Source organism: Periplaneta americana, chromosome 13, assembly GCF_040183065.1.
Source record: "Periplaneta americana isolate PAMFEO1 chromosome 13, P.americana_PAMFEO1_priV1, whole genome shotgun sequence".
NCBI lineage: Eukaryota > Metazoa > Arthropoda > Insecta > Blattodea > Blattidae > Periplaneta > Periplaneta americana.
In genome coordinates, this window is record NC_091129.1 from 59,702,872 (window position 1) to 59,730,150 (window position 27,279).

The following is a 27,279-nucleotide window of genomic DNA, read 5'->3' on the forward strand; positions in this document are numbered from 1 at the left end:
GCGATTATTAGAGCATCTGCACTTCCAATGTCAATCATCATTGTTGGTGTTGGTAATGCTGACTTCACAGCCATGAATGAACTGGATGCCGATACTGTTCCACTAGTCTTAAATGGAGTTCAGGCCCATCGTGACATCGTCCAATTTGTGCCATTCAGGAACTTTCAGAGTGTACGGAATTTGAGTGCTGCAAAAGCTTATCTTGCAAAGGAGGTTTTGGCTGAAATTCCAGATCAAATAGTTGGATACATGAAGAGCAGGAATATCAAACCAAATCCACCAAAAGCAACCGGCAATGACATGGCTCCACCTCCACCATATTCTGAACATTAGATATGGTACTGGTCGTTTTTGCTTAATATTTTGCAAGTTAAGGTTTAAGGTTATGTTTCACATGCCATAGTGAACAAAAATGGATGAAACAAAGGTAATACAGCATGTAACAACTTACTCATTATAAAAAGTGTTGATGCTTCCTTCCTCTTATTAATGAAAAATTATTTATAAATTTAAATTTATGTAATTGGCGTGCACAGTTACGTGACATATTGTTGCACCCATTAGAAGCATTGTATAGTATTTTCGGTTAGATTTAGGAATTGCAATAGTTATGAAGGAAGACTGAACAGGGTGGTTGTATTTTTTTAATTCAAACACAAAATTAATAAGCATTATATAGATTATATTAATTCTAATTTTTGTTCATATGAAGAAGTGCTTTTGTAGTATCGAACAAGCTCGGTAGATTCACATATTTCTGCTATTTACTGCTGAAATAAGCAATGTTTATGAGAAGTAAGTTTTTTTTCAGCCGTTTTTAAGCAAATTCACTTTGTCTTGGACAGACATGCTTCTCCTTTCCTCCTCTTCCTCCATCTTGTTTCTCTACACGAGTAGATGGATGAGGGAAATACACTTACAAGGGAATGTTCCACATCTTACTCTAATCTTCATTGTAAATTTTTATACTGACAAAGACTGTCAAGAAAAACTTACTGTATTTACAAAATATTAACTGTCAATATAAACTGTAAGATGTAAAAAATAAGTTTTAAATATATAGATCTATGGGAAATGCCTGTTGTTATATCTTTGAGAAGCTTTCGCCATCCACTCTGCTTTAAAAAAAACTGAAGGTTAGAATTTCTCTCTCACAGCAGTTATAAACTGATTGGTTCTCTTTTGAAAATCTGCTTCATAATTCACATTTCTACTCCCAATGTGAAATCGCTCTTTTAAATTTCAAAAGTCATGATCTGGCAGTTATTGAAATTACCTCCCGCCATTCTTGTAAGAGAAAATCATACTTATTTTCGTCTTTCACACTTCCACATATCTTACATATACTTTTTCATTTAAAATGGCATTGGTATCAGTAATTTTATTTATTGTTGTACAAAACTAACATAACGAAATATCAGATTGTAGACTAGGAATGTCATTTCTTCTCATTTTTGTTGAATCAAAGCTCAACTCAAATCCTTCCCTTTCTCTTTCAAGACATACGTTGCCTTCCAATTTCTTTTAGGGACTGGTACATATTTGGAAGTTGAAAGAGAACTTAAAGACTTCTTGTAGTGAAGTGCTCACTAAATTTGTTTCGGAACTACAGAGAGAGGCAGTGAAAAGTTACCGCACTATGCAGGGGATTTCGGAGAACAGATTGTCCGCAATCCATTGCTCGGTTCACCGGTAAGCTGTAGCAGTGTGGGTGGGAATGGAGTGCATGAACAATGGGAAATGTACAGAGTGTTTAGTTGACAAGTGGAGTGTTTGTTGAGCGCACGTTATTATGTAGTGTTGCATTACTACACTTGTTGTTGTTGTTGTTTAGTCAGCTTTCCAAAGACAGGTCTGAACCTCACAAGTGATACCAAAAGCACCACTTATGAAGCAACTAGGCCAGGAGATAATGGGGTAGAGTGGCCAGTTCCTTTCCTCCTCCATTGCACACATCACCGATTAGCTACATTTACACTAATCAGACTTCAGATGCATACAAACAATTGTTCATTTCTGACACATATCATCAAGTGAGATGTACTGCCTGATAATAAAGGTACTCAAATCAAGAAATGGATTCAGAACATCTCAAAATCTGTGCATCAGTGGCTAACCATGACAATATCTTTGAAAAATATTGGAGTGCAAGAGGTCAAATGACTTTATTGTCAAATGCCTGGCATTAGAAAACAACAACAACATAATAGAGGTACATATTATCAGCCAGAACCTCAATCAGAGGATACTACACTTGTTATTGAACATTATTTGTGTTACTTGTGTTCGCTATCAGTATGGTGACATAATGTTATACAATGGATATTTCTAGTTGACATTTTTCCTAAAGAAGAAATCATATGACAGTACCGCTCGCAAGTTTCTACGTCAATTCCATGATGCTGCAGTGCCTTCGAGACAATACAGTACATAACCAAGTTATCTGGAAAATGACGAGAAACAGAGTCTGTTTTAAACAAAAAGAGAGAACCACAGAAGAGGGTATTAACAGAGGAGAAGCTTGAATATTCAAGCAAGAATTGAAACCAGCCTGAGGAAATCTTCATGCCAATTGACGCAGGAGTGTTGTATTTTACAAAGATAACATTACACGGGACTGAAAATGCCACACTTTCATTCTTACAAAGTGTCAGTGGTTCATCAGTTAACACAACGAGATCCAGCTGCCCACGTAAATTTCTGTTGGTGGATGCTGCAATCTGTCCACGATAGTATTGTCGATCCTTCTCTTTTAATTACAACAGACGAAACTTATTTCCATTTAAGTGGGTATGTGAATTCTCAGAATTTAAGGTATTGGGACACTGACAATCTTCATGTAGTGCATGAAACTCCTCTTCACGATCAGAAAGTCAGTGTTTGGTATGGCATTACTGCACGCAGAATCATTGGTCCTATTTTCTTTTATGATACCATTAACTCGGAACGACTGAGGAAGAAAAGCAATATGCCTACTTCCAACAGGATAACGCCACTTCTCATACAGCTCAGCATTCAATGCATGCATTAGAACAGGTGTTTGATGAGTAAATAATTAGTCGTGGACTATTGCCCCCTTGTTCCCCCAATTTAAGTGCTTGTGATTTTTATTTATGGGGAACTTTATAACAGAAAGTGTACAAGAACAAGCCACATACTCTTGAAGCCCTGGAGAATGAAATCAGATGAGTGATATCTGAAATTTCAGAGGCGGAAATACGAATTTTTCAAAATTTTTAATATAATGCTGGACATCATTTCCAACAGCTGGTTTGATAGAGGTAAGATCTACATCAGTTTTTAACTTCATTCATTCATTAGGTAACTCTTGACTAATAATTTAGACCATTCGTGCTGCTACAGCTTACTGATGAGTTGAGCAATGGATTGCGGGAAATCTGTTTCCCAATGCCTCCTGCATAGTGCAGTAACTTTCCGCTGCTTCTCTCTCTGTATAAGATGGATCAGAGGTGTATTTATTTGATTCTTTTTCGTCCAAAATACCAAGAAATGTCGAATTCTCAATGGAACTGCTGCTATCTTATGATTTTCTAACATGTGTACAATGTGCTCACTAATTGATGCTCTTGTAAAGATGTTTTTGCTTTAGAAGTAATATTTTTGTCACGAAAATATTTCTGTGTGAGAAGATTTAACACTTCGCTCATATTGGGAAAGTTCTATTAATAAATCACAACTGAATGTTTGCTGTGCACTGTACTGTTGTTGATTAATTCATGGATCAACAATAGAAATCGAATACTGAATTATTAACAGAGTCGAAGAAAGAATGTTATGTTCATACTGGACAAGCAAATGAGGATATTGTGAGCAGTTCCATGGCAAGCAGTTGCGTTACTCGATAGAAGAGAAAGGCTACTGAAATGTAGATTTCGAGACATTTTCGAAAGCTATTTGTTGTACCCTGAAGTTCGTTCAAGGGAGAATTCGACATAATGATTTTGGAACATTCTCTTGTTAGCTTGGCAACTAATGAATTAGTTACATCTGTGGCTCAAATACTAGTGCACTGGTTTTCCATGCAGGCAGCCTGGGTTCGATCTCTGACTAGGTCGTGATGGAATTTGTGGTGAACAAAACAGATGTTGTAGTGGGTTTTACTTGAGGTACTCCCGTTTCTATCATTCCACCAACACACTCCATCTTCCCCTTATTTCATATATATCATGTGCAGTAATAAAAACAGGCTGAGTTGAAGTCTTGGGGATAGTATGGGTTTCCAATGCTGATATAGATAGGTTTTAGGGCTCTGAGTCCTGGGGCTTATCAGGTACTCATCTGAGGATGGGGCCTGGCTTTATCAGGGCTGAGGTAGGATGACCCACCTGTCAGCATCGGATTCACGAATACACCCAGGCCACCTATAGAACTTGGACAATCATCGCATATTAGAGCACACAGTGGGCCAGAGCAAGGTAAATTCTAGAATCCATATGAAGTCCAGTCCTCAAAAAGCTAACCCAAGACTAGTGACACAAGAATTCTGTTAGAGTAACTCCAAAAAATTCTTAATGTGTACTTTTGCCATAATTTCGTTACTGAAACATATCTGAAGAAATAGGAAAGTAACTATGAAGTAATTGTAATTAATATGCTTACTTATTAATTTAGATATTTGTAAATTTAAACGTAAGAAATGCAAAACATTGGACTTCTTACAAGATGTATGTTTTTTTTTAATCGTTATAATTATATTCATCATAAAGAGCAGCTGATGTGTTATTAATGTTTTTATTGTATGTAACATTATGCAGTAATAGAAAACTATGTGAACCTACCAGCCTACGTTGCTGTACAGTTTTTTATTAACAGCATTTAGTTCAATAGTTAATCTTATTTATAATTATGAGATGGACTTAAATTTTCCATCCTAATCACTGGAATATTGTTAAGTAAAGCTCATTTATAACGCATAGGGACCTGAAGAAAAGTCTGAAATATTAGAGTTTCAAGTAACAGTTCTCTTAGTTAAAATAATGCGATATAGATTGAACAGCGATATTCGTTATAAAACCATTTTCATGACAGTTGGTTGAGTTAATATGGATTCAGATTCCATTTAGAAAAAAAAATAGATTGTAATCAGTTACGAAGTCTTAATGGATGGATGCAGTAACTCTTAAATACTTGTAATTCCAGAGTAAGGTATGTAAACCTACCTCTTCGTATTCTTTACAGATTAAAGAAAGAAATCTCAGGTTTCAAAACTTTCAATTAAGGCAGGGTAGGTAAATCTTCCAATTTAAGACAGAGATTTAGGTAAAACTTTCGATTTAAAGCAGAGACTTAGGTAAACTTGTTTAGCAGACTGCTTGATGAAGGTAATAGTGATTGACTAGAATTTGAGAGTTCGTAAAAAAAATGATACGAAAAATGCAGACTAATTTGTATGAACTCTTATAGTGCACACATGAAAACTAGTAATGTATGGTATATCTAAAATAATTTTATTAGAGAGGTTTGCTGTTCCAAATGTAACTAAAATTAAGAAAAAGTTTCAGAAACATTTCATGGATGGTCAGAGACATTGGTGCAAAGATGTCGTTAATAGATTGCCTAGCTCTTTATGTTGATCTTGCAATAGAGAATCTCGTTAACTTTCAGCCATTGAGTTATGAATGAACCATTTTATCTTTCATTTTCAGGTAAATGGTTATATATAGCAAATAGCTTACCACTTCATGTTTTGATTTAGAATTTGCTGACAAGGTCTCTTAATTCAGAAATGTTAATCTTTAAAGTAAATTTAGAAAAATCATATTACATGGTGGATGTTTTATACACTATTTTTAATTTTATTTTTGCATGTTTTCTTTATTGAATGCCGAGAAACTATAGTTTTAACAAATTATATTGAGTAAAATAATGAATATTTAATTTTAAATAGTTTGGAATGTAAGAATGTAGTGGTATGTCATTCAGAAAGAATTTCAATTGCTACAAAAACGTTTGAGAGTGCACACCTGAAGACATCCTTGGATTTTTTTTTTCTAGAGATATATACAGCAATGCTATTAGCTCAAGGTACGAGTTTTTAGGCTTCCACAGAAATTGTGATCAAAAATAAACTTTTGAATACTCCACCGTGTCCTATAACTTAACATCTTTGAAAGTTTGAAGTATCTTGATATAACAGACATTAAAATTAATCTTCTTAACAAATATCATTCAGGAATAAAACATAATTTGACGAAGAAATTGACTTGGAGATAATACTGCATGATTTTATCACTCTTTGTTTCTTTTCGCATTTTCCATATAATTTTAAGATATTACAAATTGTCGCTGATGCGTTATCTTAAAATTACAGTACTATAAACAGACCAAAGAAAACATCTTCCAAATGACAAGCTACCCTTCAAAGCTATAATGAAATTTCATTCAGGTTTCAATCTATTCTTTGTTCCAGCTCTTGATTATTAGTGACATTATATCAACTTTTTTCCCGTCAGTAGTTATTGCTTTGTTATTGCACTGCCATAGCTTGGGTGGTAACACATTTGCCTGCTGATCCATAGTTGTGCTTGGGCATGGATTCTATTCCTGATTGGGCTGATTACCTGGTTGGGTTTTTCCGAGGTTTTCCCCAACATTAAGGCGAATGTCAGGTATTCTATGGCGAATCCTCGGCCTCATTTCACCAAATACCATCTCACTATAACAAATTACATTGACGCTAAATAACCGAGTAGTTGATACAGTGTTGTTAAACCAAATGCAGGGTCAGGCAAAAAGATCTAACGTTTTTTGAAATGGGACAACACAGTTGTATTTTAATGTAAGCTGGTTTTTATTCTTTTATCGAAAAGAGACATTATTGCCATTTACTGATACAAAGGAACAAAATTAGGTTTTGAAAATTACACCCTCCAAATGACGTCCATTTTTTCCAATGCACACCTGGAGCCTGAGTGAAGTTTCACACTGCCCTTCCTACTACGTCTCTGGTGTACAGTTGGTCCTTGCCCTTCCTGTTGACTTACGTTTTGATGCTGAAGAAGTCGTTCTAAAATTTTTACCCACAATAAAATTGTATTATGGCTGAGAACTCGCCCATGTCGACCCACATTTAAATGTTTTCAGAATCTACACTGCATAAGAACTAATGAATGATTTGTTTTGAAAAACATCTCCATGGCAAACCCCAATGCAATGCATTCCACGGATCCATTGCAACTGAAATGGCTTCAGTAATGGTGTTCATTCCCAATCCTCCCACCTCTGTGCGACTGTCTTAGCCATAGTTACTGCCAACCTAAAAAAATCACATCTTTTTGCCGAACCTTGTATAAAAAAAAAGTAAATCCAAGATACAAGTATTCTGCTTTGTGAAACTGAATCTGAACATTTTAAATATGAAGCTGTTATGATATAGTGAGATTGCTTGACTTGTCGTTTGGAGAGATCGAAAATAGATACGGTATGACATATTTTTTTCAACAACACTGTGCCATTTTTTTTCCCTTCCTTTTAAGTAGCTTATTAAATAGAGGTCTATTTTTTTCACTTTGTCATTGATGATTATCTAATGTTTTTATACTTATTTTTAAAAGCCATTCTATAAGTAAAATGTGTCTAATACAACACAATCAGGTGATGTTTTTAAGAGTTCAGGGTAATAATATCTATCTTCATTCATTGCTGAACCATGACATTGTTAACAAAGTACATGTGGATTTCCTGATCCTACGCTACTTTTATTATTCTAAATATTTCCTAATAATTATGACAGTACAGAAAATATTTACTGTTTCCTCTCTGCATTATTGTAGTTATAGAGTGTAGTGGTCTGAAATAGTAGTATATGTTGTTAATGAAATACAGTGAAAGCCAAATTTAATGTTTCTAGAGTACAAAAATTTAAACACCAAACTTGAGTTTAACCTCTGAAGAAAGTAATTCGAGGTTTAAACATGTCTTGAAAAACTCAGAATCAAATGTTAAATTAAGAAGCATTAAATGAGGATTCCACTGTTAAAACATTTTCACATTCTTTTTTCCTTCAAAGAATGTATATGCAAGTTTTCTAAAACGTTTCTCAAGATTTTTAAGCAGATAAATTCTAGATGTTTGAAAGTGTGATTTCAGTACATCTGAAGAACACAGAAAAAAAAAGTATTTTTTCAATGATGAGGTTGTTACTAGTAACTCTTCTTCATTACCACTTCTGGTGCTAATATTCGTACTTGAGTAGACGTTTGTCTAAATAACTATAAAGAAGCCATTTTGAGAAATAGTACTACTAAGTAATAATAGTAAGTTAGTATGTCTTTATATAAACTGCTTCCAGCAGTAACAAATTTTGTATGGCTGTTCATTATTCAATATAATGTTGTTTAAACTTTGTCAAATATTTAGTATAACTTTACAAAAGACCTGAAAGTATGAGTTTTTCAATCTTGATAACATCATGAGATAGTTGAAATGCTTGAATGGCAGTGATCTTTTCATCATTTGGGACTATATCAACCTTTCCAATTTTCTGTAACTAGTTCCCATTTTATTAAATTTTATTTTTCTTTAATGTGCACTTTAACACTTATTATAAAATATAAAACTTTCTTTAAAAACTTTAAAAGTGTTGAAACTATTAAAAAAGGCAATATACCTTATTGACAGATGGTACCATTTCGACATTGGTGTTGTGTCATCGTCAGTGTCTCTTGAACTACTGAGGCTTCAGTTCGTCTTGCCACAGATGACAGCAAACATCGAAAAGCAAGAGGAGCTGAAGCCTCAGTAGTTAAAGAGACACTGACGATGACACGATACAAGTGTCGAAATGTTACCATCTGTCAATAAGGTACATTACCTTTTTTAATAGTTTTAACACTTCAAAAGGTTTAAATTTTTAAGAAAGTATTAAATTTTAGTTCGTGAAAAATAGGTACCATAATAATGTAGCATTTACCTAAATGTGTTTTAACATGTGGAATATTTTTTGAGAATTTAGAATTAATTCAATTGTAACATTATTGGCGTATTACAGTTAGCTATTATATCCTAGATAACATATTATTATGAACAATTGAATTCAGGGTGCAAACATTTTTGTAGATTCTAGAAGAGGACTGTGAGTTTGCAAGGAATAGGCAACAGTGTGTTCTAGAAAAGCAGGTGCGGTTACTTAATGGATGGTTGAATGATCTTGTTAAGAGTTATTGTATCTTATATTGTCACTTTTACTTGCTCTTGAATGAGATACAGAGTATTGTGATTTTCCATATCTATTATTTTTTTCTAGGTGATTTAGCTTTCAGTAAATTCGTAAACACAAGTAAAAAAGTCGTATAAATACAGTTACAGATTTACATTCTATTTACCTCGGTTATCCATGTCAAATTTATTTAATTGGATCCTTTCTTCAGATGACTGACATATAATCAAAGTGCAGTAATACATTGATTGTCTCACACATCCCCTCTCTCCCTGGAGATGTACGAAGTGTTGTAATTTTTTTTTTACTAATGGCAGGTGCTTGACTTATATTATTCACCCATATGAAGCTAGTTATGTAGAACAATTTACCAACAGAGTCATTGCCTAGGGTGCGCCATAGGAGACTGGTCTATGCCACACTAGCAATGAGATGAGATGATTATGGAAATTTATTGGGATGCTACAGGGGAACCGGAGTTCCTGGAGATAACCCCTGTGTTACGTGGACCACATGCTTGCCCAACACAAGTTATAAATTGGGGGTACACCGGGGATCAAACCCGGGTCCACAGGATTAGAAGTCCAGTGCTCTAGCCACTAGACCACTGTGGCGGCTGTGTAAAATAAATATTAAGTGTACAGATCATGCTTTCAGGTCTTAAATAGCATTCAGCATTGCAGAATGAATTTATTTATATGGGATTATTAAAAAAATCAAGAAGATTTAGAAATTGCTATGTTAAAATGCTTACGTAAAATAGACACATCATTTCATTCACAAAAAAAAAGTAAGGTTTATTTCCGTAGAATACGATCAATATAAAATTCAGATATGACTGCCACTTTGTTCTTCGATCATTAATAACTTACAGAATACAGACATTACAGGAGCTAAATCTCAATAGAGTTCTAAATATTTCTAGAGCATTGGAAAATCCTACATTGCTTTCGCAATAACACATGACTAATATAAATTCGCACCTTCAGGTACAAAACTGTTATTTTGAGGAATAAATATGCGGAAGAAATTCAACAACAACAGTAGCTTTGATTTGTTACGTTTTGAAATGAATGTTATCAAAGTGTACAAACTGGAACAACTAAAAGGTATCATGATATTAAACCCTATTATTTTGTGAATGAAATGATCTTTTGTATTCTTATGTAAATCTTATTTTTTAATTAAGTTTCAGTGGTTTCAAAAGAGTTCTGAATTGAATAATGCTGAATATATACACTTGTTGTGAACATAAACAAAATTATGTACAAAGTGAATTCGCTTGTGTGATGTTCTTAAAGACAGATGACATCCAGTACCAGCCTTTAAAATTATAGGCGTTAATAAATCAGCTTTAATTAATGACTGAAGTCGTACTTGCCTTGTTAAAAGTAGTGCAATGTATTCAGGGGTAAGAAGGCACCGACATGGGGTGTGTAACCTTTAAGCTGTTGAAAATAAGAACAATGTTGGAAGTCATACATGTTATAAAAATTTTAAGAATGAAGGTGATAATAATTATGCGAGTACTGCACATTGTCTTCAACATATGGAAAAATAGTATATTAGTGACTGAGTTTCATTTCATAGATTTCAAAGACGTTATTGAGCAGCTAATGTTTCTTATTGCAGAGGTTTCCATTGTGGTATACTGCATGTGTAGCTATATTGTTGAATTGGTGTTCTGAATACTGTTGTCATTACACACATGTTAGAAGTTTTCATGGATTTCTTACAGATACAAGATAATGCTATGTTACCCATAACATGTTTAATTAAATTTGGTAATGAATATTATTGAAGACTCATGCTTGCATTTGCTGAAAGAGAAACGTAATTTTATGATGCTTCTGTTCATCCTTCTGTATAGGAAATGTACATTCTTGGACAGTACAATGGTTACTCACCCCTAGTAGCATATTATGATTACAGAGAATGTGATATTAAATTTCGTTCTTGTAATTTGAAGTACAATTGTTACTTTTTTTTATTATTATTATTATTATTATTATTGTCACATGTTATATTTTGACTGTTACCAAATGTGTGTTATATAGATGTTATTGGCACCAATTACTGGTTTGTTATTGCTCAATTTTTGTGTGGTACTTTGCTGTAATATTGTGTGTGCATGTATTTTAATTTAATAGTTGTGCTTTGACATGCTTCCAGTTTTAAAATGGCACATAGACCTATGACTCTAAATTGAAGACAAATAGCAATTTTGTATGTATTCTTAAATCATTATGTGTTAGAGAAAACACCTCTTCCATAGTATTCATGATTCACTTTAAGTTCAGGTTTTGTATATTGCAGTATTTTTTCCACCGAGATGTATAGCACAAAACAATCATTTTTAGAATGAAAGAAACTACTGTAGTTTTAAATATTTATGATTTAAATGCTGTCGTCCATGGATAATTTTGAAGCACAACTAAATGTAATGAAATGACAATTCATTATGTATTAAAAAGTATATAAACATTTTAAGTAGCTTGCATCAAGTATATTTACAATCAAATTAAGTCTGAGAAGTGAAATGTGCAAAGATGATTTATTAGTTTGTGAATGTAAAATATTGTCTTCGTATTTTGAAAAATTCTTGTAATGCATATGTTTTTTTTAATAGAAAACCTTGAATTAACCAAGATGCCCATATAAATTATATTCAAAGTTCGATATCATTCAAGATAATATGGATGACTCATTGTTTCTGAGGTAGAAAATGTTGTTTTGAAGGATATTATATTTTAAGGGGACCAGGACGTATAAAATGAATGTAATCATTTCTTAGATTTTACGTAGTTATATCAAACATTATATTCTGAATCAGTATATAACAGATAGTATATGTTTCACTATTTTAAGGGTATTTTTTGGCTTCTAAATGGACACTTAGGCACAATAATGTGAGTTCTTTCTTGAAATGCCCTTTTCTGAAATCTACATTTTTCTTATAGAATATTACAGCAATCGTTTTGAAATTTTCTGCAGTGATAAGTTGAATGGTTGAGAACAAAATTATATATTGTAAAAGTAACGTTTTGGACGTGGAAGTAATACTGTGGATGATTAACTTCATGAGATATAAAAAATAGTTCAATTTGAAAATTTAAAAGCATGAGCATCTATTGTCACTTAAGGTGAAAATGCTCATACCCCACAAAATCAAAATTTTACAGGAGAATGAAAAAAACTGTTTTTGTCATCATTCATTGTGAGCTTACGTGGTATTAAAATTTTTACTTTTCCGCAATTAATACACTGGCGGAAATGAAAAGTGTTACACCATGAAGTACCACTGTGATATTTATCACACTTTGTGGAGATGTTCGTCACATAACGGGTATTAAGTGATTAAACTTTCAGTCCATTCGGAACTGATGTCCATCATCATCATCATCATCATCATCATCATCATCATCATCATCATCATCATCATCATCATCACCATCATCATCATCAGTATGAGGTGTGACCCCACAGGCACGAATACACTCTTTTATTCGTTGTGGCATAGAAACAAACAGCCTCCGGATGTAATTTTTAGGAATTTCTTGCCATGCCTGAAACACATGCTGTGTCAGTTCATGAAGATTGCTGGCTGAAGGCAGGTATGACTGTATACATCTCCATCTCATCCCAGACATGCTCTATGGGTGACAAATCAGGGGACCGGGCAGGCCAGTCAGGGGTCGTACATTCCTAAGGGCGTTTTGGGTGTGAATTGCAGTGTGGGTCTTGCATTATCCTGCTGAAATATGCCATTTGGTACCCTAGGGCATGACAACAGGGTTTACCATTCTTACTACATACTGGCGAGCATTCAGTCTCCCTTTAACAAGTACCAAATCCGTCCTGTTGTCATATCCAATAGCTCCCCACACCATGATTCCAGGAGTTGGAGAGGTATGCACCTCGATAATTGCTGCTTCCAGCGACCTTTCACCAGGTCCTCTACGGCACGTTGGCTTCAATCTGACTGCCACAAATAGAAGCTGAACACCACAATGTCACAGTTGACTCTGGTTCTACACCATGCAAGTCTGTGTTGTCTGTGGTATGGTGTCGGCGGTAAACAATGCATGGCAACTCAAGATCTCAAACCAGTTTCCAGTAATCTGTTGCCGACTGTTCGTGGTGATACTCTGTCTGTAACCTATGCCTGGATTTCAGCTATTGTCATCCGTCTATTCGTCAGAGTCAGTCGAAGAATCCTACGATCTTCTCATGGTGTAGTCCTTCTGAAAGGACCTGTGCCTGCTTTTCTTGCCACACTGTTGTCCTGAGTCCATCTCGTCACCACTTGTTCTGCAGTCATTACACTACAACCAACTATCTGCGCAATCTGTCGGAAAGGTTCTCCCCTGTTCCTCACGCCAATGATGCGACCATTCACAAAGTTTGAAAGGTGGCGATAAGCTGCCCATGCACGACCTCTGGGCATGCTGTATTGCGATCTCTACCGGAAAAGGTACAGTGACATTAGACACACCCAATAGTCATCATGTACACTCACACCATACGTCATCTTTAGGAATGGCTTTTTCTGTACTGAAAATAAGCTCACGTGAGGATTAAATTTTAATCAATATATATTCCATAGGCATGGAAATATTGGAGTATCAGTTTGGTAGCATTCGGTCAAGATGTTCATGGTGTAACACTTTCCATTTCCGTCAGTGTATTAAAATGTGGTTTACGAGACTTTGTTAGTAGATTTGCATCACTTAAGACTAATTCAACGGTATCGAAAACTTAGTTTAGAAATGTTGGCACTTGTGAGTATTTGCACCATAAGCAACACTGTGCTGACTAGAATATTTATTTTACTCATACTTTGACACTATACAGAACTTCTCATTATAATCTGTATGTACATCTTCTCTAGTGTTTTCTAAATGCATGTTCCAAGTTCGATAACATTATACAGGATGTCCCAGGAGAAATGTAAAATACTTAAGAATAATGTAGTTTGAGTTAATGTACATTGATTTCACCTGATATATTTGTGTCCGAAATTTAACGTTTGAAATATACTGATGGACGAACTTTTAAATGGAGAGGGACATTATACACGTATTTATACTATTTGATACATTATTGAAAATGCTTATCTTGGTGCTGTTCCGATAAATTTATTTCCCACAAACTCGGCAAGAAAATAAAATAGTTATACAAAGCACATACTGAGGTTGCTCTTGTTATGGATTCCATGAACTCTACCATAGCTGCAGGAGAAGTGTATTCATGTTCATGTGAATGCTGATCTCTACATTAGAGTCTAGGAAACATTTGCTATAAGGATACGGTTTTTTTTTTTTTTCTTTTTACTAGACGAATAAGCATAGAAACAAAATACAGTAACATACAGAATGCTTACAATTCCATCACTATAGTCTGTATGAGAGTATCTGAGTACTGGAGTGCAGTTACATTCTTCCTCAGTTTTATATACAGTAGGGTAACAATACAGTATAGTACCAGTATTCTGCAATTTACATGGGCTGCATTGCAATGTCCATTTGGTGCTGTATGCAAAGAACTGACTTAGTATGTCAAGTATGGTACATGGAACTGCAAGATGTTCCAATATTTCTCCCATCAATTTCTTCGGACAAAGATATATAGGGTTAAACTGATATATTTTAACCAAAACTACATTGTCTTGAAATATTTTACATTCCTCCTGGGCCAGCCTGTATGAATGTTTAACTTTGACAAATTTAAAAAAGCTTGCAGCAAACCACAGTCAGGTTTCTACATGAATTATAATGATAAAACTTCTGAAATATTGAAGTTGTGAAGATAAAAACGTTGTTCATATATAATATGGACCAGATATCTGAATTTGACCACTGTAATGTTTTGAAATAATTTTCATTTATGTGTGTTCTGATATATGCAAGAAAACAAAGACAATTGTTGTTGAGGAACATATGTAGTCCTTACATATTTGGCAAAACCTGACAGAAAGGGTTCCAGAAAGTATACAAATGTTACTGGTACAAAAAGACATCTACAGATTGTAATTTTAAGAATGTTTGCAGTAGTAATTAGTAGTTAAACAGTAATTAATTGAGCTCTAATTTGTGATAGTAATAATATTCTGACTGAAAGTATTCAATACTAGGTTTCTGTAGTGCATGGTTATCTCTAATGTTTTATAACCGTTTGTTAATCAGATTATTAACAATGCTTAACAAAATGGTTATGCCTACAAAATGACAATCGAATATATACAAAATTACGCTCTAAGAGACTTTGTTGTGAGTTGATTAGATTATTTTATATTACAGGAATTCGGTTCGATTACTGTTTCCAAATTGTGTACAGAAACCTTTTACAAAGATGAAACAGAATACTATCACTGAAATGGATATGACTGGTATGAGAAATACATGTTAATTTATATTAATATTTCATTTACAGTTATGTTCGTTATGATAAGTAATGATTGTATTATTAGTCAAGTGGAATGAAATGCAATTTTTTTTTTCAAGAGCAGAGAGAATATTCTTATGACTACTACTCAGGGCACTCAGTATTGTAAGGAGTTCATTTTACGAATATGACAAACTGAAATACTGACTTCGGCAGGATGATTGGGCCACATTTTAACAAAAAACAACTTCATCTTCTTATTCTGTTTTCTTTTTACTCTGCCTTGTTCCTAGAGTGGAAAATGACATATATAAACCTGCACCAAAATATTACCTCTTCCACAATGAATATAAATAATTTAAAATAAAACATTCAATCCTTAAATATTATCATATATTTCTGCAGACACAAGTAACATAATTTAGAAATATCCACATTTTGAAACTTTAAAGAAATTATTTTTCTGTGGTACTGTATTCCGTTACATTGTTCTTTCTTCAATTGCATAACATATGAGTACTGTATGTAATGTAATGTAATATACGTATTATATGAATGTATGCACGTATGTGTGTGCATGTATGGGTTCCACTTCCAAATTTATATATTAGTTTTGCAATAATGAACGAAAAAGTTGGAAATGTTCGTGAATTCTGATTATATTAATAGTATTGGGAAACAGTGATAACATTTTAATAGCTGTAGATACTTTTTATGCAAAATAGCAATATTAGTATTGCTTTCCAAATAATCTGACAGTAAACTGCAAATGGGGATGGATTTGTAAGCTCTGACACAATCCACTAACACTTACTTTCATTTCTGTATAGTAAAATGTTCTATGAAGTATTTCTTCCACATGGAGTAAAACTGACTTGTCGGTAATTTTACTGTCAACAATTTAACATATATTGAATTTGAACATTTCCGTAAAATTATATTGAAGGAATTTAAGGAAAATAGGGTGTATTATGAAGAAGATGAAGAAAAGGATAAATGTGGATGTGGTACAAGAATTGCTTGTTTCTGTTTAAAAGTAGTACTTTATAATCACTGTTAATTTAAATTGTCCAGTAAATTTAATTGTAAAATGTTAATCATCTTTTGAATTTACTGAACATTTTAGTGTTGTTTAAGATAGTTTCGTTCTGGTTCTTAGAATTTAATTTCCTTTTGTCATTGTCTGCTACCTCATTTACATATGGTACGTTCCACAGTTTGCTGCTAAACATTACAAATGCATTTTTTGTCGATATTTTGTTTATTGAGAAATATTTTACTTAAATTAAAAATAATGATCAAAAGTAAGAATAATTTTAAAGGCATGTGCTAACTTTTAAATAATTGTTTGTGGAACAATGAAAATTAATAGAATTTTTATTGTAAAATGAATTTATACTTCATTTGTTCCTTCTGAATGTTGAAGCAGCTTCAGACTTGTTCATATATTTTTAAAGGCAAACTATGTTATTTTCCATTTAAATTCTCAGGCAGTTAATGTGTATAACAACGATGAGACACATTGAGTGTTTTATCATATTTTGAACAGAAAGATGCTTGCAATAATTTGAGTGAGATATTCTGCAGGTGTCCTTCATTTACTATTAGATGACCTCCATAAACATCGTCTATAACCTAACATACCAAGTAGCAGAAATTTGCTATTGTCTTGTTCTCAAAATAGAACAGTTTCTCTGACAAATAAATTGTTTACAAATTCTATACCCTTATATGGTTAATGACGTATTATTTTGAATAGCTCTAGCTCTTTGCAGCTGTGTTTGATAAATGGTGTAAATATATTTCTTGTAGCCAGAATAATTCATAATGATAGTGAAAAAAAAAAGCAATTTCCTTTCAGTACAATGTCATTCATTCAGTGTAAAACATGACATGATTGCTTCTTGATATATCCAGGGGTGGCCCATGCAGGGAGGGCTGTAGGACTGCAGCCATGCCCCCCTCCCCCGATAAATTTTTTATGTACTATTGGGTGGCCGGGTAGCTCAGTTGGGGGTAAAAGGTGGTCAGAGCGTGGTGCCGACCACACCACCTCATTCAGGCCGAGGTCATGGAAAGCATGGGGCTCTACCTCCATGCCCCCCAAGTGCCTTCATGGCATGTTACGGGGATACCTTTACCTTTTTTTTTATTTATTTATTATTTTTACTTCCCTTAGTTTTCAAAACACGTTCCGAGTTTCAAATTTTCCTCTGCTACACCAAACGAATAATGTCATTTCCACCTCCACGAACTTCAAATTTCCTTCTGGTACAACGAGTCATATGTTTTAAATGTTTTTGTAACGGAAGTGAATTTCTATTAGTGACATGTTGCAACTGTTTTGTTAATGTGTTTTCATCTTTTGAACAGTGCGTGTGCTTGCTATAAATAATTTAGTGCAATACTGGTATTTAAAATAACTTTACTTTAACACTGCACGAAAAATGTAAAATTAAAACACATGGGAGACCGACACCTATGTTGAATATTACACAGACAGCACCAAGCCACCAGAAACAGTACACTAGAAGTTTCACTGCTGAAATTTACAATGAATATGAGTGGATATGCGGTTGTTAGGTAAAAAAATGCACTTTTCTGCTTTTCTTGTCCTCTATTTGGAATTAAAAATGACGCAGCAAATTTAGCGTGGGTTGAGAAGGGCATAACATGAAAAATAAAAAAAACACTTAACCAATATGCTTAATTTGTGCTACACTGGGTTCAGTGAATGTGCAGACATGTTTAAGCCAAGCCAAGTCAAATGAACGCCACAATGCTCAGGTCCAGAAAAATAGAGCCACATTTTCAAAAATAATTAACTGTTTGAAATTTTGTGGTTTTCACAAATTAACATTAAGAGAGCATAGTGAGAGTCAAGGGTCTCAAGGATCACATAATCAAGGGATATTCATGGGATTATTGAAATATGCCAGTGAAATCGACTCTCTGTTGAAATCTCATTTGTGATTGTGTAAATTTGGTCCAATAGGCTACATTAGAACCCATTGTCTTGTTTCGACATTTTGAAAATGCTAAAACTTTTGAAAATAGCCATAACACTGCCTTTAATAGCAAGTGAACCTGAACACTGTCTCTCTACACTTAAAAGAATTAAGACTTACCTTAGAAACACAGTGGGAGAAGATTGATTGACTGCATTTGCTATGTCGTCCAAAGGAAAGGAAATGGTAGAAAATGTTCCACGTTTTAATGAGAGAGTGATGGACAAATTTACAACAGTGAAAGGCTACCGCATGGAATTCATCTTTAAATAATTAAGGTAAGCTTTTTGTCAGTGCAGCTCCCTAAGTATTAGTAGTATGAGCCACCACTGGATATATCAAAGATAATATTTTAAAAGGCGATCAGTTTTGCATCTCTAAGGCTGGCTTCATAAGTAAATTCCTGAAGAAAGCTTAAGTTCAGGGCTGACTTTATGATTTTCATTATTTCTTTCTGCAGTTCTATTTTACATACAATATTATAAAATCTCTGGTAACTTCATTAAGCTAGTGGGATATTTATCGAAGAAACATATTCCTAAGTAAAATATAAATTGCTAGGCAAGTGAGATTGGAGGAACTTGAATCACACTTTTCAATTGTTATAATAATACAATGTGTTTCGTATTCTCTGCAGCCACAGACACAGAAAATGTGTGCTCTGCCAGTGGGGCCCTATAGCTGGAATGTAACACTGTCAGCCATCAGTAACATAAGGAAAATAAAATAGCTATCTCTTTTGCAGTACTTTATAGATCAACATGCTGATATCATCTGTTATTACTAATTACTAGGGCTCAGATTTTTAGGTGCTAAAAATCGGGAAAATATGTGACCAAAAAGGAAAAATATTTTATTATGTTTCAATTATTTTATGTGAATATAAATAATAATATGCAGTACACACCAGTATAAATTATGCTGTCTTGCCAACTGCTGAAGAATTACAGTACACAATGAGATTCATCCTCAAATTGTCCATCACAAATGACTGACGATTATTGTGGAACACTGCCTTGTGCTGGGAAAAAGAGCACCCTAGCCATTGAGAAACAACATGCACTCCATAGAGACATGTTTATGATTGGAAACGAAAACAGAGATAGTTGATGTTTATGAAATTATAATTGCTTCCTGAATCAGCGTTATAACTTACAAGCCACTCTTAAATGATACATCAATGTTTGTGTGTGTTAGTTACAGTATAATATTTTAGTGATGACAGCTCTTATCTCTTGTGGTGAGAGAGCAGACTGTAGTTCCAGAGGTCCACAGATAGGCAGTTCCGAGAAATAGTTAGTAGCTGTCATGTCTAGGCAACTGCACTGAACATTTAGGTGATGATTAATCTGAAATGGGGCTTTTGTCGAAAACTATTTGATGAAAGCTTAATTTTATGTGTTTTTATGTGAATATTTGAAAATATGTATTTACATTTTAAAAATTCAAAATATATGTTTTTATGTGAAATAAAATTTAAAATATATGCTCAGGTAACCTTGTTCGAAACTTACAACACAATTACGAGTTACTATTACAGTGCAAATAAAATATTTATTTGCCTAAGAATCCCAGCTCTACTAATTACTCACCAGAATTAAAGGTGATGTTGAAAAGTCCTCTGATATCCGCGCATTTTGACACATCATATGTCTAAGTTTCTCTTGTGTAACTGAACGAATTTATCTTTGAATGTTTTCTCAAACATGTTCCTTATGTCTTATAAAGTTTCATTGATTATATTACACAAGGCATAATCCTACTGAAAGAATACATATAATCATTCTTTGATCAGTCATATACACAATTTAATTCAAATTTCACTTTTTTTTAATTTGGTATGAAATATCTTGTAATTCTCAAATATGTCTTTTTTATGTGTGTATCATTCATATTTCAGATATAAATTAAATTATTTACTCCTTGGCATGATTTTTTGAAAACGTCCTAGTAGTCATGTGAGTGAAAATGTACTGATATCTTTGCATGCAATTTACCATGAAGTCATTTTTCTAACATTTTCATTACTTCAAAATTCAATTACTTTTGAAAGAATAGATACGTTTTCATGATTTCTGATTTAAATTGAAGGTAATATATGTATGGAATTGAAAAAGTAATTTAATTTTTTAATCCTTCATAAATTTAAACAAAAGTGCAAGAAAACATTCCACACATATTGTAGACAGATTTAGTGCAAGTTTCGTACAATTTTGGTAAAAAAAAATATAGCATATAGACATTCTTTAACAGTGTAGTGTAAATAATAATAAATTAAACTGTTATCAACACTTAAAATAAAATTTGTATAAAATGAGGCTAAAACTATGTTAGTTTGAAGAGAGAAATTAGCATTACCTACATTGATATATTAAAGAATGTGTAGTGTATATGACCACCGTAATTTGGCGAAAAATGGAGAATATCATTTCTATACTGAAGCCCATTTACAGTGTTATAAAATATCGGTTCTATTATCTTTTCACTTCGCACTGATTTATAATCATGAAGTGAAACTTCACTAAGCAGGGTGGTCGAGACACTATCATCTCGGACTCATATTCTGGAGGGCCAGGTTCAAATCTCGAGTGGGGTTTTCCACACTTGCAAAGGCGAATATCAGATTGGAATTTACTTTCCATCTACCTCGAATGTTCTGTCGTCTGTGTGTTCATACTGTCTTAGGTGGTCCCTGCATTGAGCAGATCCCTTCACTGTCCATGTCTCGTGTGATCCAAAAGAATTAACTCTCCCCTACAGGTTCTGGCTTATAAGACCCTGGGAGGAGGTTAAACAAGGAAAAAAGAAGTGAAATTTCGTGGATGATATTTGATTTTCCAGAACTCTATTAGTTTGCGAATTTAACATTTTGTAAAGGTAAAAAAAAAAAAAAAAAAAAAAAAAAAAATGGTGTGTGTGTCAGTTTCTTTGTTATGAACCTGATTTAGTTAGATTCAGTTACAAAAATTTGATCAAAATGCAGTGCATATATGACTATTATTTTATAGGTTTAAACTTTAAAGCTACGGCCACAATGAAGGAGGCTTCTCTCTTCCCTGCTTATTGCCTGGTGGTTGGGTAGTCGCCTAGATGAGTAATCCAAGTAAACAGGAACAATCAGAACCTGCCACCTTGTGGTCTGCAACCTGGCATGTCACCAACTATCCAAGCCAAACAAACCTGTCTATTTTCTCTGGATTGCCACTAGGCAGCTAACAGTGTTTTTTTCACGTACTAGCTTAATTATTGTTGTGTTTGTAATAATAATGGATAATAATATGAATGAAGCATTGATGGCAGCTGTTTTCAAATGAGGGACACTTTGGAACTTTATGAGTTGCATAAAAGAGCTATGATGCTAAAATAATTGTGGAAAAACGTAACACAGGAATTAAACAAAGACATAAAGGCGTAAATCTCGAAACGCTGTAATCATGCGCCCTACATGAGGGTCAATATAGAATATATTTCAAAGAAGTATTTTCCGTAAGAAGTAGTTTTCTAGTCACTTTTTAAAGAGGCATATCCGCACTGTTGAACAAAACCAGTGCTCTAACATTAAATACCTTACTCTATGCCGATGATCAAGTCATAATTTCCAATTCAGAGGATAATTTACAAAGAGGATTGTATACATTAAATGAAATATTAAAAGATTTTGGGATGGAAATTTCAGCACAAAAATCAAAAGTAATGGCATTTTTAGGACAAGACCCAGTGAGAAGTAAGATAATACACAATAACCAATGCCTCGAACAAGTGCAAAATTTCAATTATCTGGGTTGTGAAATATCTTATCAAAATGAAAAAGATGTGAACAAGAAAATTACCAAATTTACACAAATTCTAGGAATAATAAACAATACATTAAAAGCTAAATTAGTACAAAAATCTACAAGAATAAAAATATATAATACACTAGCATTACCCACCCTTCTATACGGAAGCGAGATTTGGACATTAAAGAAAAAAGACATGAACAGAATCAAAGCAACGGAAATGAAATTTTTCAGGAGAACAGCAGGATATACTCTTTTAGACCGAAAAAGGAATGAAGAAATTTTAGAACAATTAGAAGTAGAGTCAGTAGAAGAAAAAATCACCAGATACAAATTCAATTGGCTAGATCATGTAAGAAGAATGGAAAATTCAAGAATCCCAAAAATTATGATGCAATATAAACCTAGAGGACATCGTCGACCAGGAAGACCGTTAAGAAGACTGCTAGATGGGGCCGAAACAGGTCTACAGAGGCCTAATTCGTGAAGGATGATGATGATGAACAAAAAGCAAGGAATCATTGGCCAATAGGTGCCTAGCATTGTTGTGTAACCACTACGTCTCTCACCCCTTAATTACTCTAAATTAATTAATAATTACATCTATCCTAAATTCATAATCAATCGACCTATTCCTAAAAGCCAAGTTGGCTAGTCTCTTATATTGAGACAACTCATCCTGCCTAAAGTACTTCCGTGGTTTTCCTAAGGCGTTAAGACAAATGTCAGGATGAGCCCTAAGAGAAATGGGCCTATATGCCCTTCCCCATAAGGTCCCCTTTTCTAACAAACAACTTGATGCCCTAGTTCAGAGCCTATAAAATTATGAAATACATGTGCAACGTCACTCATGTAGTCACAATGCGAAAGGACAGGGAACCTTTCAATTTGCAGATTCAGAATTCAAGGCGTCTCTCCTGGCGGTCTTCACCTGCCTTGTCATTGAACAACAGACGACAGAGTCTTCTCGACTCCTCCTGCACTGAGAAATGACACAGTTCATTTCAATGTGCAGATTTACACCAGCCATCTCATCCTCGTCCCGTCCTGTGATCATTTTGATCACATTCCCGTCCCCCTCGCGTATGTGGTACCTAAGAGGTTACGTCCATTTTCGGTTTTCCTCTTCAAAATTTTCTAGAGCTCCAGTGGAGCAGCGTAACCTGGAGTGAGACTAGTGGCCAACAGGCTTGGAGCTCACATATTTAGTTTCTTGCAGCCCCGAACCCCTTGCAAGGACGCGTTTTGCGTACCTTTAAATTTGTCCTCCCAATTCACCTTTTTCAATTCAATTCAATCTCACCTAGGTAGCTACCCAACCACCAGACGATAAACAAGCCTCCTTTGATATGATCATAACCTAAGAGTTTGGTGGCTTTAAATGTAGAAGTTCAGGAAATTCAGACTTGTTGAACGAGCTTGCATATTGATTTTCTGGGAGAGCATTCCAATGTTTGTTCAATAATTATTGTCTAATTTCTCTTTCATTGAAACATTACGACCTTTGGAATCTTCATAGGGAACTTCACAGAAAGGAATCTTGACATGTCACATGCAGAATTTGTACAAAATGTATGAATTATACATAAAGACTTCAAGAGAAAACTGAAACAATCCATCTAACTTTAAATAGTAAATGGCAAGAGCAAACTATGTCTATTCACAATGCTCGCTGGTACTGATAACAGCTGTATACTGCAACACATGGTCACATACACACTTAGTCTAGTGTTACATGCACGAGTCATAGTCTGCAGTAGACTCACTATAGAGTGTGGTTGCAGAGAATATGAAACACATTATATATTCTTCTGCCCTTAATGAGAGAGAAAAAGAACACGATTTAATTAAAATACTACTTTAGTGCAAATAATACATGAAAATAAACATCATTGCACACGTCCTGACTTCAGGTTATGCTTGCTGTGTGATCGTGTAGAGTTCATTCACTATAAATAAAAGGATATTATCAGATCTAACTCTCCCAAATCGTGCATAAGTATTCATTATGTCAGGTATAAAGCAGGTTTCCATCAAATCTGTTAAAAGTGACTTTCTGTCTATTTTATGAATTTGGAATTAATCAGCATTTAGCCAAGAAAATGATTCAGTTTCCATGGTTTCTATCATAATTAGCACAAGTATCTCAAGCTGAAAAGTGAAAATACTGTTTAACACTTAACATCACAGAGTGGCTTGATGCATCTATGTAAATGGTACGATTATAAAGTTCGCAGAAATGTAAGGAAAAAGTTTATTGATCATATGCACAGTTAAACAGTAACAAAGAACGCATGTGCTTATTTTGTTAATAGTATTGGGAGGAAATAGATTAATTGATTTAATATTTTTAAATTTTTGTTGGCTAGACTCTAGAATATGGGTAAGGAAACTGTTCTGGCATTGGTGACCATTCTGTGCCGAGCTGGAAGCAAAACAAGAGCCGATCAGTAGAGGAAAAAAAGTGGCGCATGTTTTAATTGTTAATTTGTTTTAGTAACAAGAAGATGTTTTAATGATGGTTAGTTTAAAAGATGTTGCAAAATCATCATCGTGAGCCTTCATGTATTAGACCCCAGTGGATCTATTATGGTCTCGTGCCAGCGGTTTTTAGGTCTTCCTAAATTTCTTCATCCTCTTGGGACATAAGATTTGTTTAGCCCATCTAGTACGATCAATCCTCTTGACATGCTCTTTCTATTGGGGTTTATATTGCTGTAGATAATTAACAATAAGACCAATTTTTGATGGTGGTAAAGTAATGATAGTAATGAACATTCTACAGTTCTTTGCATGAATCGCATTTTGACTGTTGTTAACCATCTCTCATCACATTTCTTTATCGTACATGCCTTGCTGCCGTAAACTAGGAAATGTTGCAAAATATCAAGTTGAAATAAGTAATGTGTTTGATTTACTAATAAAAACGAGTATTTTCCCTGGACAAAAAAATTGTACTTTCCCTTGCATAAAAAAATAAAACAGCGAATGAAAGGCAAGTATTTACCCTAGACTAAAAATTTATACTTTAATTAAAAAAAAAAAAAAAAAAAAAAAACAGCAAATTAAAAGACGAGTATTTTCTCTGGACCAAATGAATTGTTTGGTAGTGCATTTGATTGATTCCATCAAACACTCATTGACTTTTGATATGTTTCCCTTTATGGTACTTCCTTTTTCCGAATTTTGATTTTTCAATTCTACACTATGACCATACTAGTTGAATCTTGCATGATTACCGTACTTCACAACTTTCCTGTACAGTTGACCATCATTTCTTGCAATGCTACAGTACTGTTTTTAGCTACTTATCTGTATTCTAGAGTCGTTCCTTTCTGTCACTTAATTATTAATTTTACATTGTTATTTGTTACGCTATTTATCGCATAGTATGTTAGCAATTGAACGTAAATCACATTAAATTTATGACTTGATGACGATAACTTATTAGCATTACAATTCCTGTTCTGGTATAACTTATTGTTTAACTTTGTAGATAATTCAAACTTATCATTATTGTCGTATTTTGTAGTAATTTGGACCTATCGTTTTCTGAAAGTAATCCAGATATAATGCTATAAATAGGAATTATTATGGAGAATTAAAGAGCAATGCAACAATACAGAATAGAAGGTTGCAAAATGTATTACTGTCACTTAAGGGAAATCTGGATTCATTAAGAGCATACAATTTCAAAAACATTAACAAACACACCTGTGAGTCAGAAAAAAATAAAAGAGCATTCTTTGTCGTGAATAGAAATCACATTTATAATGGATGACGGACAAGCTGTTGTCAGGAATGTAAATATGGAGCTCACACCATCTGACTTAGAAATAATTGTAATTCAGTGTGCAGTGACGTCATGTTAACGAAATGACATTAAGTTACGTGACATTTTCGATTTTTAAGTTTTTTGAAAACATATTATGAGATTACATAAAATCTATTAAAATAACTAACTTTCAACGAAAAAAAAAAAAAAAAACAGGCATGTTTCCCATTTTCAGTTAATTCTTTATGGAAGCAGCGCTTTTTTTTCTGGCAAAACGTGCCAGAACAATGTTCCGGCGCCTTTTTGTTGTATTTTCCATCATCTAATCATGGTGTCAATAATTAAGTTTTTAACTTAATTTTCCTTTGTATTCCACCTAGGCCTTGAAAGTCTTAAAGTTTGAAAGGAAGGAAGTTAAAATGACAAAATTCCCGTGCACTGGACAGTAATCATCTCCCCATCTGCTTTATATTCTACAAGAGTTCCACCACCTTTTTCCCCAGAAGAAAAGCACTGATGGAAAGTATAATATCGGTGCAAAAAGAGTGCCCATCTTCCAAGGCATTGTATACTTGTTAAATAAATAGATGTTACTATCGCAAAATGTGATGTTGACTATGTGTGATGTAGCATTATTACTGCCAAACTGAAGCTGTCATTTCAGTTCACTGTTTTCTTATTGACAGCAGAGCCATGTGGAATGTAAATATTCTTTCTTTCACAGGGATATAACTGTTAATATCTAATGAAGTAGCTCGAAATTATTTTTCTTGGTAGAACTATACTTTTGTATCATCTCAATGGCTATCTTTCCTATTACTATGTACAATTTTATATACATTTACATTGAATGAAATAAATGAATGTATTACATGTGTTTGGGTTCTGTAGATATAGCAAAGTTTGATCTCAATCTTGTAATTTTTTTGTACAAAGAAACACCTCATGATTGTTCTTTAATGTGACCTTTCTCATTCCTATGTTACTGTTTGCTCATAGTTACAAAGATTTTAACTTAGTGACTCATGCACGTATATAAAAATGATGACTTATTGTAAATAGTTGCCTCGTCATATCTTTGCCAGTTGGCGAGCTTTGATATTACTGATATTTACCCGCATAATGGAAGCCCCTGCATAATGGACACATCCCAAT

General features: G+C 33.9%; 1 protein-coding gene across 1 annotated transcript in view; it reads left to right on the forward strand.

The window, feature by feature from the left end:
- Positions 1-26,997, forward strand: part of LOC138711997 (copine-8-like) — an 82,639-nt gene extending 55,642 nt beyond the window's left edge. Inside the window, exon 10 of the mRNA XM_069843345.1 lies at positions 1-26,997. Coding sequence (XP_069699446.1) covers positions 1-333 — 333 coding nt within the window. The 3' untranslated portion in view covers positions 334-26,997.
- Positions 26,998-27,279: the final 282 nt, after the last annotated feature.